The sequence below is a fragment of the Grammomys surdaster genome, unplaced genomic scaffold (genome assembly GCF_004785775.1).
Source record: "Grammomys surdaster isolate TR1022 unplaced genomic scaffold, NIH_TR_1.0 223, whole genome shotgun sequence".
NCBI classification, from domain to species: Eukaryota; Metazoa; Chordata; class Mammalia; order Rodentia; family Muridae; genus Grammomys; species Grammomys surdaster.
In genome coordinates, this window is record NW_021604668.1 from 2,535,570 (window position 1) to 2,548,132 (window position 12,563).

General features: G+C 46.0%; 1 protein-coding gene across 1 annotated transcript in view; it reads right to left on the reverse strand.

The window, feature by feature from the left end:
* Nucleotides 1–1,223: 1,223 nt before the first annotated feature.
* The window catches only part of Ptprn2 (protein tyrosine phosphatase receptor type N2), a 732,192-nt gene continuing 720,852 nt past the window's right edge, over nucleotides 1,224–12,563 (reverse strand). The window contains exons 22-23 of the mRNA XM_028773201.1: nucleotides 8,954–9,027; nucleotides 1,224–1,324 (exon numbers count right to left, since the gene is read on the reverse strand). Of these exons, the coding sequence (XP_028629034.1) occupies nucleotides 1,253–1,324; nucleotides 8,954–9,027 (146 nt within the window). The 3' untranslated portion in view covers nucleotides 1,224–1,252. The remainder of the gene's footprint in view (nucleotides 1,325–8,953; nucleotides 9,028–12,563) is intronic.

Below are 12,563 nucleotides of genomic sequence, written 5' to 3' on the forward strand. Positions count from 1 at the left end.
AAGCAGGTATACAATACAACTAGAGACATGACACACTGTGGTATCACTTCCCACTCTGCAGCCTCCTCCTTTACACACTGAAACTTGAAATGTCGAGGCTAAAGGGAAGGAGCAATGGGAACACAGGAGATGGGCTTTTCTGTATTCAATCCTACAAACACGCTAGGCCTTACAGCAATGCCCTCTACCTCTCTGGGTAACAACAGCGCCTTGGACTTACTATGTGTGGGCAGGTGGTATAGGCAGGGCCCAAATGTTTTGGCAAATTGGATCATCAAGTAAGAATGTGTTTCACTAAAGTTATCTGGGAGGATGCAGGAGGCAGAGCCAAAGAGGCTTCCCAGATTTCTTTCCAGGAGTAGACACATTAGAGACTTTTCAGTACCATTGGGGTGCTTCCTGGGGATACCAGATGGGAAACACATACAATGGAGACCCTTGGAACTTGCTAAATAACTATATCCATTCTGGTTTTGGAACTTCAACCAAAGTATACTATGGGTGCCTGTCTTTGCAGTGCAGAAAACAGAATCCTAATGTTAAAAATGTACCAAGGGGCAGGTTCTTCTATAACTTTGCAAAGGTGAAGCTATCACCTGGGTCCTCGTTTCTGGAACAGATACAGCACCCATACTTCAGGAAGGTTAAGGTGTCTACCCTTGGGAAACTCTTTTTTTTTTCTGTCCTTGGAATCTATGTGTGCTGGACACAGTCAACTGGTGTGCTGAGAGTATACCTGTAGGAATGGGCAGAGATCCATGATAATACCCTTGGTCATTTGCCCCAGGGGTGCAGGACACTGATCTTTTCTCTAAAGGTTTCCTCTGATGATGACATCGTCTTACAGACAAACACCAAATGTGATTCTACATCCAGTGCTTCCCAACAGGTGCCTTGCTGGCTGTCCTGGCCTATATGCCCCCCTCTCCAGCAACTTACAGACATAAGCACACTCCTGAGGAGGCCACAGTGGGTTTCTAATTACTGTGTCATTGATGCGACAATATCAAAGTGTGCTTTAGGGAAAAGGAATGTTTGTCAAGACTGTGAAACAAGTGAGTCTTTCCTTCCTTCCTAACTGGGTATTTCCACACATGTGCTATTTGGTTAAACAGAAGTACACATAACTAGCCACCTGCACTGACTGTGGAGCCTGAAGGACCCTGTTACTACACAGAAGATGCAGAAATAATATCCTGGTGTGGTCCCGGAAGTACTCCTGGTGGGGTCCCGCCAGCTCCAGCTGCAGCGCCTACTGGGGAAGGGCCTTCAAGATAGCATTCACCTCCTCGGCCACAGCTGTCAGCGCAAACTCAAACTGCTCCTGAGGGAGAGACAAGTGAGAAGGGATGGTGAGTGAAGGAGTGTCTTCTTTCAAGTCCAGGGAAAGCCTGGAAGAAATAGTTTAGGAAACAGAGACTGGTCACAGGTATTGCCAGGAGGAGGGCTCTTTGGTTGTGTTCTTTGGATTGGTGTGTGTGTGTCCGTGTGTGTGTGTGTGTGTGTGTGTGTGTGTGTGTCTGTGTCTGTGTCTGTGTGTGTGTCTGTGTGTGTATGTGCATGTGTGTGTGTGCATGTGTGTGTGTATGTGTGTGTATGTGTGTGTGTCTGTGTGTGTCTATGTGTATGTGAGTGTGCATGTGCATGTGTGTGTCTGTGTGTATGTGCATGTGAGTGTGCATGTGCATGTGTGTGTGCATGTCTGTGTGTGTGCATGTGTGTGTGCATGTGTGTGCATGTGTGTGTGTGCATGTGTGTGTGTGTGCATGTGTGTGTGTGTCTGTGTGTATGTGCATGTGTGAGTGTCTCTGTGTGTATGTGCATGTGTGAGTGTCTGTGTGTGTGTGTCTCTGTGTGCGTGTGCGTGTATGTATGTGTGTGTATGGTAGTGGTGGAAAGCCTTGCTCCCATTGATGGAGGGTATGTCTATAACCATAGTGGGGTCAAGAGTCACCAGGTAAGGCTCTACATGTCCTATCTGCAATGTCTCACCACACCCAAGTGCCACCATAGATAGGGTTGGGCGTAGGTGCAGACACCAGCTTGCCACAAGTCTAATGCAGCCGCAACTATAGCCATGCTGAAGCAGGGTGTGATGGCTGCTTCTAAAACTAACAGGCTATCTCCAATTCAACTTTGTCTTCTGTGTCAGGGAACCTCTTGCCATCCACAGACCTCTTAAGACAGTGACTTCCATATCCACTTACAAATGGAGAGGGACATGACCCCTGTCTAGCTGATGAGCAGCTATGGGAAAGTCACAATGAGGACAGTGGCTAAGAGGGAATCAGCCTGTATCCTTTTAAGGTCAGATGGTTGAGATCAGATGTTGGGTAGCCATCTTCCCCCTTTACAGCCTCCATGTGAGCCCTTGCAGACTCTGTGGCTCAAAGCTCTGGAAGCATCAGGCACTGGCTGATCCCACTGTGGAAGTCATGGGCACCATAATTTGTGCATACCCTTCCCTAGGTAGCAGTCATAGACTGTCAACAGCTCTGTATAACTCTACAAACTCATTGCACAGCCAGAATTAGAGTGCAACCAGAACCAGCCCCTGCCTCACCATGGATTCATATTTGGACCTTTAGTGGCCTGGGGCTAAGTCTGGTGCCAGCCAGACTTATTGCTCTACTACGGTGTTACCACACATGGACTCCCTATTGGCCTCTGCTTTTTATGTTGAGACAGGGTTTCACTTTGTAGCCCAGCTACCTTGACTTTCTTGACTCTTCTCAGCTGAACAGTGGCTCACTGGTATGTAGACAGCACCCTTGGCTGTGCCCACAATTGGCATGGAATCACCTGACCCCAGAAAGGAGGTACATCTGTGATTGGAATTTATGTCCAGCGAAAGTCTTAGAAATCTGTGGAAGCTGCAGCTATGGAATAAATCTCATGATGGGTGAGTGGAGATGCTTGGAAAGAGCAAGCGTCCCCTGGTGTTGCCTGAGTGGGTGGAAACTGCCAGAGCAGGACCAAGGTCCATGAAAGAGCAAGAGCCTCCTGGTGTTGCCCGGGTGTGTGGCAACAGAAAGAACTCTGACATATTCTGAACCAAGGAATAGTTTTAAAAGCACCTAAATTGTGTTTACAGAAAGCAAAGCCTACAGTTTCTTCCATCTTGGCCCTGCACCTGGAGAAGCTCAGGCTGGAGCAGGTGTCACTGTGTCTGTGTGTCACCCCATGTCTTTGCTGGGGCAGATGTCACTCTGACTGTGTGTCACCCCGTGTCCTTGCTGGGGCAGGTGTCATTATGTGTCTATGTGCTACCCATGTGCTTGTTCAAGCAGGTGCTACTACATCTGTGTTAACCCATGTTCTTGCTGGGTAGGAAGAAAGCCTGAACATCTCTCATCCTGCTGGTCTCTGACATGGAAGGACACTTGTGTGGTCCAGGTGACTGCTTAGGCAGGAGTCTGCCATCATGGAGTGGCCACACTGTTGGATACCATGTGACCCAGCCTGTGTTCAGGTTGATGGTTGTGGTGGTATGAAGACCACAGGGCAGGGTGTTGGCTGTTTAGTTGTACCTGTGATAGCATTTTAATTCGTTCGCTTCAGTGGTTGCTATGACAACTGTCATCCCCCGTATTCTAATGAGAACTTTAGTGAAGTGTGATACCTTTACCTACAACTCTGAGCTCATCAAGCCAACAGAAGAGATACTTCCCCTGGAGGCTCTCAAAGGGGTTCTAAGACCCAGTGTCTTTCTGTGTCCCTGCTGCCTTTCTTCTCAGTGCTACATCAGCCCCTTTGTCTAATGACACAGCCAGGAGAGGTGGGAATGGCCACTGTGTGCATGAATGGGGTCAGGTGGGGACTGAGAGAGGCAGACAGACAGAATCACAGGAAGAATGACAGATGAGGAGAGACAGAAAGATGGAGAACGAACAGATATTCTGAGAGAGAACAGAGAGACAGAAAGAGGGAGTGGAGGGAGAGAGAGGGAATAAGGGATGGAGAAAAAAGGAGGCAGACAGACAGACATGGGGAAAGGGAGATAGGGAAGGGAATAACTTCTCTAGTCTGGGGCGTGAGAGAGTGGGTTGGGTCACTTCCAGGTATGACACATATACCTGATTAAATTGTCACTTCTTGGTCCAAGCTTAGTCAGCTTGGAAAGGTGGGACACATGTGCCCCATTTCTAGGGACTTGGGATCTACATTTGGTTTCTCTGGTGAGAAAATGCATAGGGGGTAAGGAGGATGGACTGGGGAGGGGGGGCAGTAGGATGTTAAAACGCAGGGATGAGATGCTACAGGTGAGTGGGCATTGGGCACCATGTACATACACACACTCACATATATTCACACACTCATACACCCACTCGTACGCACACCCACTATACCCTTCAGTGTACAGTAACACCACACACATGTTAGCACTCACCCACACTCACTCTCTCTGCCCCTACGCACACATACCTACACCCATGTACATCTGCACGCACCATGCATTCACACCTCCCACAGTCACCCCCACTCGCTGGCACACATCCTTCCATATTCACATGCACTTGCACACGCTCGCTCACGCATCGACATGCACCCACGTGCAACCCCGTTGTCACACACCTTCGATGTGGGGAGTCCACTATGGACTCTTCACTTGCACGCTTTCGTGTACAACCTCGGGTGTGCCTGTCTCGGTGAGTGCAGGGTGCTTAGTTCTGGGTTATAGGACAGGCTAGTCACTGCTTTCTCTAGAACTGATAAATGTAAGAGAAGAAATATCACAGGGTGTGGCTGCACTAGACTGCAATCCTTCTTCCACTTGGGAGACTGAGGCAGGAGGATCTTGAGACCACTTATGAAATGAAATGAGCCAGTCTCACAGAAAAAAGTATTATGTGCTTTTGTTCACAGTGGGAGGCAGAAAAGGATGTAAAAATAAGGAGTCAATTAAGGTTGGGGAAGGAAAAGGGCAAGAACATGGTGAAAGCCAGGGAGATGCTTTAAGTGTATGAGAACAGCCCAAGGAAGTCTTTCCTTCACACAGTTAACCTACACTAATAACAGGAACCAAACTAAGCAAAAGCCACGGGAAGGAACGTGTTAAGGCCTCTGGTTACTATGGCAACTCTTCCAGTCCCTGGGGAGGGGAGGCTGTGTCCAGAGCAGACACAGCTGAGGTAAGGATTAGCCTGAGCCCTGCCTGGATGCCCTGTTTGCAGATCTTCCTGACACCTCGCCTCCCTTCTTCAAGGTTGGCTCCTTTTGTACCTGGCAGAATCCTCGGTGGCTGCTCTAGGTGGTGATAAGGGTTTTCTTATTGGGGCTCTTGTCTTAATCCTGGCTAAATCCTCAGAGGCGAGCAAGCCTTTGTGTGTCCTGGTGCCTCTTCTCTGTCCATGCTGCTAGGGCAGGCGTTTGTTAGGTGTTTGCTGTGTGTATGACTGGCCCGTGTTTCAGGAAGAAAGGCTGTTACCCTAGGACTTCACTTTAACTAAGAGTATGTGCTGTCAGGAGTCTCCAACCCACCCACGCTCATGTGTCAATCAATGGTCATTACCTTTCCTGGGGTCCCAATGGTGGGGTCTGACTAAGAACCTTCACATGATTGGAAAGCCCATACCTGCTTTCAGCTATGGTGAGGAGCATGGTTCTGTTTGGCCCCAGTTATTTTTCTGTGTTTACAAAACAGAAGTGCAGTGAGACTCTCAGTATCATAAGGTGAATCTGAGGAAAGCGCTCATAAACATGAGAGGACTGACCTTTGTGTTGCCATGGACACAGGAGCAGGTTTCCATTTCTAAACATCCAGCCTGAGGGAGGGGACAAATCCTTGTCACCATCCACCAGAGAGCAGGCAGTGTGAGTGTACTTGGTCCCTGAGCCTTGTGTCACCCTGTGACACAACTGGCTATAGGATTGGAGCATGTGGTTTGATAGTTATGTGGAGGTGAATATACATAGTTATGTGAAAGTGATAATCAGTAAAATTATTAATATTGCAATAATCAGTAGAATTATCACCATGGCCACAAAGCACTGAGGCATGGGCTGGTGCAGCGTCCTGGGCCCAACTGCAGTAACCAAGCTGTGGGGGCTGTCTTTTGGCAACAAGAAACTGATATCTGACAGCCAAATGGCTAGATTCCTGTGATTGTGTTGGGAAGTACTTCTATTTCTGGTACATGCTCTCCCCTGGGATCAGTCCAGATCCTCATATATACAGCTGATGTTTTGGGCACTCTGAACTTTCTGGTGGGGAAGAGGTCTATAAGGTTCACAGAGGCACAGATGGGAGAGATTGGCTTGTATTTCAGTGGAGTCCCTGAAGCAAAGTGTGGCTCCAGAGGCAGGATTCACTTTCTGTTCCTGGCTCAAAGTGTCCCTGACTTTCTTAGCATTGCCAGCATCCGCCCTATTCTGAGCTGCCTGCTGTAGTGTGGTACCCAACATGATCTTACAGCTGGTTGGTCCTCCCTTCCATGGGCACAAGCCCTGTGGATGATTTGTCACTGACAGCCGTTGCCCTGTGACCCTCCTGTCCTGGTAGCCTCACATCTCCAGGTGCTCTAAGCAGACAATGATCCCAGAACACTTAGGTCTTTCCCATAGGACCTTAAGTGGTTATGGAGGGGAAGTACTCATTCAGCAGTGGGGAGACCTACAGACACACTTCAGCAGTGGTAGACATCTGGGCTGTGTGCTCTGGGGAAGATCTACCTCCTGAGGGTTCTGCCTGACATACTCAGCTGTATGGATCACCAAGGGACATCTGAGGAACTTGGCCAACAGAGAGTTTATGGATCACTGGCCCATCATGGGCCATAGGAGATGAGGAAGGGCATGTTCCATAACTGGCCATTCTGGGATGACTGTTCCTACAAGAGGTCACAGTGGTCACAGATGTGGGCGTGGTCTGCTCAGTCTGGTGGTCTAATGGCAACCTCCGATTTTGGTTACTATATTGTGGCTATGCAAGGTGTTAACACTAGCAGGAGCTGAGTAGGGGATTTGGTGGTTATTTGTATAATTTCTGTAATTGCTTTTTAAAAGGTTCAGGTGATTAATTATATCTGTGTGAAGACATATGCATAATATGTTCCAATGTTCACAAAAGCCAGAAGAGGGAGTTGGATCCCCTTGGGCTGGAGTTACAGGTGGTGGTGAGCTGCCTGATAAGGGTTTTAGGAGTCATACCTAAGTCCTTTGCAAGAGCCGCAAGTGCTCTTAGCCACTGAGCTGTTTCTCCATTCCCATTGTTTGCACGAGTCTAATAATGACTTCAAACTTTTAAATTAAAAAGAAAAAGAACAAAATGTAGTTTATAGAGTTCATTCAGAATATAATCCTATATCACATGGGGGAAATAAAAACAGGCAGCAGAGAAGCTGCCCAGTGTAGAGTCTATATCCAGGGAAGAAGGACCTCAAAGTTGAGACTTCCATTGGGAAACTACCAGTTTCTTAAGCTACCTTCATCTCTTTCTGCTTACGCTAGCTTTGTAAGCTTTTAAGAGAGAGTTAGGTTGATCTCACCCAGTGCTCTGGTTAACAGTAGCAAGGAGAACCATCCAGACAACTCAAGGAAGTGACTGTAAGAAATAATATTCCAGTCAAAACCTACTCAGTCCAACTTCATCAGGCTTGATACCTCTCTTGCAGACATTAGGTTGTCCAACTTCTCACTCTAACATCTGAACAAAAAGTAGAGGCTTAGTAATTACCATATGTTACTGTATGTTACATATGTTAAGTAGACCTGGGTCAGGAGCCAGGGATCCCCAGGTTGTAGCATCAGGGGCTGAGGCCTGACCCAGAGTGTGCTGGCCAGCCTGACCTTACAGGGGAACCCATATGCAAGGCAAATTTTTTTCCTACAGTGCTAAGGATGGAGCCCAAGGATAACCCTGGTATGCAAGCACTAGGCCTGGGAGCCTTGCTCCTCTAGTCCCAGTGAGAGTTTTAATGAATTATTTGTTTTTATTTTATGTGCACCAGTGTTTTTCTTGCATGCATGTCTGTGTGAGGGTGTTAGTTCCCTAGGAACTGGAGTCACAGACACCGTTGTAAGCTGCCATGTGGGTGCTGGGAACTGAACCTGGGTTCTCTAAAAGAACAGCACATACTCTTAACTTCTGAACCATCTCTCCATTCCCACTCACTCCAAGTAAGAGCTTTTATAACTTGAGATACTCTTGAGTTACAGAAGTAATTTCATAAGGGCAACTTCACATGTTTGTGGATGCCAGTGGGCTCTGGGGTCAGGATCACACCAACCATGAGGAGGACCTATATCCTGTGATAAGATGTTGAGGGCTTTGCCATTGGATGCAGGCATTTCTGAAACGCCTAGGGAATGGGACGTTGCATTGGCCTCAGATCTAGTTCTGTGAGTCTGAAAACAAAGCTTTTGTCTTCACTCTGCTATGATAAATCTGAGTTATTTTTTCAGGGGCTCAGAGACCCTGTGTACCCAGTTGCTCTGGTGACCTCTGTCCTGATGGTCACAGCACAGCAAAAGATGGTTGAGGAGGCTAGGGATGAAGGGAGACAGGTATTTGGAGGTACTCCTCTGAATAGCTTCTGGGTTTGTCACTTTGTAAAGTCATAGCTTTTGGCTGGAGGTATACAGCTCAGTAGTGGAATGCTTTCTAGCATGTGTGAAGCCTGGAGTTCTATTGTCAGTCCATATAGTTCTGACATGTCGTGGGAAGTTCTCCCTCTGTTAAGCCTGGTGAGGAATGATAGACTGGGTTTCAACTAGTTGGGTCTAACTGAATCTTTGATGATGCAAACATTTGAGTGGCTTCAGTCACAGTGATGAATCTCTTGAGAACAGCCCCTGTGCCTTTACCTACTGGCTTGGATAATGCTTACCCAGACCAGAGCCATTGTGTATGGCTTATGTAAGTCTCGCTTCATCCCCTTCTCTGCTCCCAGGAAAATCACGCAAAGAGGCACCTTTAATACATTTAAAGTCCCAGAGGATTGATTGACAGTACCTTTGTCTGGACCATGCCTGGTCTCTGGTCCCTCAAGTGCTCCAGGGTCGCTGCGATATCAATCTCTTTAGCACCTGCAACAAATCACAAATTGGGCTGAGCTCAGTGCACAAGATAATCCACCCTGCATCTGCCAATCTCCTGCTATCGGGCTCCCTTTGGGCAAAGAGGCCAATTGAAAATTATTACACTCATCCTTCAGCAGCTTGGCAGGCAGCTGCAATTCCAGTGTTCATATAGAAAAATAAGGCCAGGGCAGCTTTCATTAGCATTAATTCAAGAATGCTGGGCTGAAAAATTGTTATAAGATGTCTGCACAGATACTCACCGGCAGCCAGCCATTGCCATTAGGAAGCAGAGCTTTATTGGGGGTTTTCTCTTCCTTATTTTTATTTATTTATTTATTTATTTATTTATTTATTTATTTATTTATTTATTTATATCTTAGTGGTACCTTAAAGGATACACTAAATCAGAGGAAAGAGCACACTAACATGCACATGCACACACACACACACACACACACACACACTTCAATCTTGATTGCTTAGGATTACTTTCTCTTTAAAATATGAAAGGCTGGGCTGATCTTTAGTGGGTTCATACTGGCTTTTAAATGTACAGTTCCTCACCTCGTAAAACTAGAAGTCCTTGATCTAAGGAAAACAAAACAAAACAAAACAAAACATCCATGTCGTGTTCATGGTAGGAGGCTCCGTGGAGAACTGCATCCTGGGTAGATGACACCCATCTGGGTGATGATGGTTGCTCATAAGAGGCAGTGAGTTGTGGATCTGAACCTTACTAACCTACTGCATGCTCTTGCTTTTCTATTTTGCTAGGCCTTTTAGTGGCAAGCTTTTTCTCTTATTAAAAGCAGTTGCATTTCATGTATATGAGTGCTTTGCCTGCATATACATGTGTGCACCTTGTGTGCACCCTGGAGGCTGAGAGAAGACTGGGTCTTTTGGAACTAGATGATAGACAGTTGCGTCTCCATGTGGGTGGTAGGAATGTGTGCTCTTAACTGTTGAGTCATCACTCCACACCGAAATACCCAGCTTCTTAAACTGTGAGCCCCATATTGGCTCATATAACTGACTGTCACTTGAGAAAAACTTTGTGATGACGAAAGATTTCAGAATGTGCCACCACCAAAAATTAATTCAAAATTAAATGCACGAAGAATTTGGAGGCATTTCTGGCTATGCACGCCACTGTGTTAATGCCACACAGCAGAGAACGCTGCCTGAAACACCTCGGCTCACTTTGGAGACAGTTATGTGCCATGAATCATATTGCTTTATTTCCTGCATGCCGTTTTCTGCTCTTACTTAATCACGGGTTAATTACGGAAAACATATTTTTGAAATATTTCTGTACTGTCATTCCTCAGCATGGAGGCATCAAATTAGTATATCTTTGGATTGAATTACACTGGAATGTTTAAAAAAATAAAAAATCACTGAGTTGCTGACTTGACTTTCAAATAAAATTGTTAAAGGAATTTTGGCTTGGAACTAGGACAGCATTTCCAACAATTCCTGATGAGATTCTAAACATACTTCTGTTCTTTTCGACTACGTATTTATGAGAAACAATGTTCTTGGCCCTGACAATCATAAAATCAAAATATTGACCAACTCTGAAAACACTAAAGAAGCTCCATGCCCTGCAGAATCAAATATTCAGCCGAGAATTATTTATTTATGTAAAAAATAAATACATGCATGCAAATTTGTCTCGTCTTTAACAAATGGTAAATTATACATTTACCAAAGAATTATTTTTAAATGCCTTTCTTTATGATTAATTTCCAGCTAGTGTTTGATTTGTATACCTTTCTCATATGTCTATATGCCTAGGATTATGTAAAAATTCCTCAGGTATAAGGAAGGGGTCACAGACAGAAAAATTTAAGAAATCTGTTGTGGCAGACGGTAGCCAAGCCATGCAGCAGCCTGCTCAAGAGCTGTTGCAGTTTAGTGGGTAAGAAGGAAATATCCTTTGGCATGAGTGACCCAGAATGTTGTGGGGGTCACAGCAGAGACAGCCTTCAAGCAGATCAGCAAACCCAACATAGATGTGGCCCAAAGGTGATCACATTGTTAGCAGAATAAGTCAAAGTGGGTCAAGAATGACATCTTCACCCAACCCCCACCACCACTATGGATGAGGCACTGGAGACTCATCAAAACCCATCAGCTTGTCCAGGGTCAGTGTGGTTGGCTATATTACGGAACCTGGACCCTGCTGAGCACAGGTTTTGGAAGACTCTGGAGTCACAACTGTCATCAGCATGTCCGTGTGCCTCAATGTCCAAGTTGGAAGTAAGACTTGGAAATGTCTAAGGACACCTTGTTCCACCCTGAGCTTCTGTGGCTGTTCTGAGCACCTGAACTGCCAGTGGCTTTCTTGTGTCTAGCAGGCCATGACCTAGGCTGTCAAGGGAAGATTACCAAGCTTAGTGAGTACAGTCTTATCAGAATGGTCCTGAGTACTGAAAATATGAACCTTTTTTGAGGCTCTTTTCTGAAACAAAGGAAGACCATGGAGCCACAGGCATGGTTCTATGACATGCTATAAGGTACACGGGTTCATATTCAAGGTTATTAACCTTGTTTCCTTCTTCTGCAATGTTGGTGAGTGTGGGGCTATGGGCCGGTCCTCCTGACAGAGGCTATGAGTAACTTACAGGACATAGCAGGTGCTGGCTGTGATTTTAGAATGAATCCTGCATGAGAGCTGAGCCTGGCAGTTCTCTCCCTAGTTCCAGGTGACAGGGGATGACTTAACTCTCAATGACCCCTCTACTTCTGGCCCATGATTCCTAAAGTTGGGAGACTTGGGCTCAGCATGAACCATCTGCTTCTTGGTCCATCTTGGGTGAGATAAGGTATTTACCTGGGACATGAGCTTAAAAATGGTCTCCCTGAAGCTAGCCTTTTAAATAAGTAGAAGGCAGCAACCCCTCCTAGCAACCATAACACTGCAGGGCTTTCATATGATAAGTCAGAATAGAGCTCCTCAATACTGCCTGATGTTCCAGGGAGTCAGGCTAGAAGTCTGGCTAGAAATCTTCCATAGACTTCCAAGAAGACTTCCAGAAGTCTGGCTAGAAATCTCCCATAACCAGACAAGGTGACATTGGGTAAAGAGGATGTCCTTCACGAACAGGAATTCATGGGGATAATCACTATTGATGGCGCATCATCCTCAGTGAAGTGCTTTCGTTGAAACCTTACTGTGTAACTCTAAGATGTCACTTTGGACTCCAAATTCTGAATAAAGGGTATGGGAAGATGCATGAGCCCAACCCCTAGACAAAGCGTTTAAAATACAAATTGATACCTTGGTGTCTCAGAATTCTCCTCAGCTTGAAGCCAAAAAAGTAAATAGTACAAGAGATTACATTAATGACGGAAAAGTGCAGAGAACTAAAATTAGTAAGTAGTGGATTTATTAAGTGACATCGATGGCCCTGTATGGAAAGCTGATGTCTTCTTCAATGACAGAATTAAGAGTAATTAGTTATCTGAAGTGCATAGACACACTTCAGTAGGACTCTGCATAGAATCCTTTGTGAGGGATGGACAGGTGCCAGGAAATG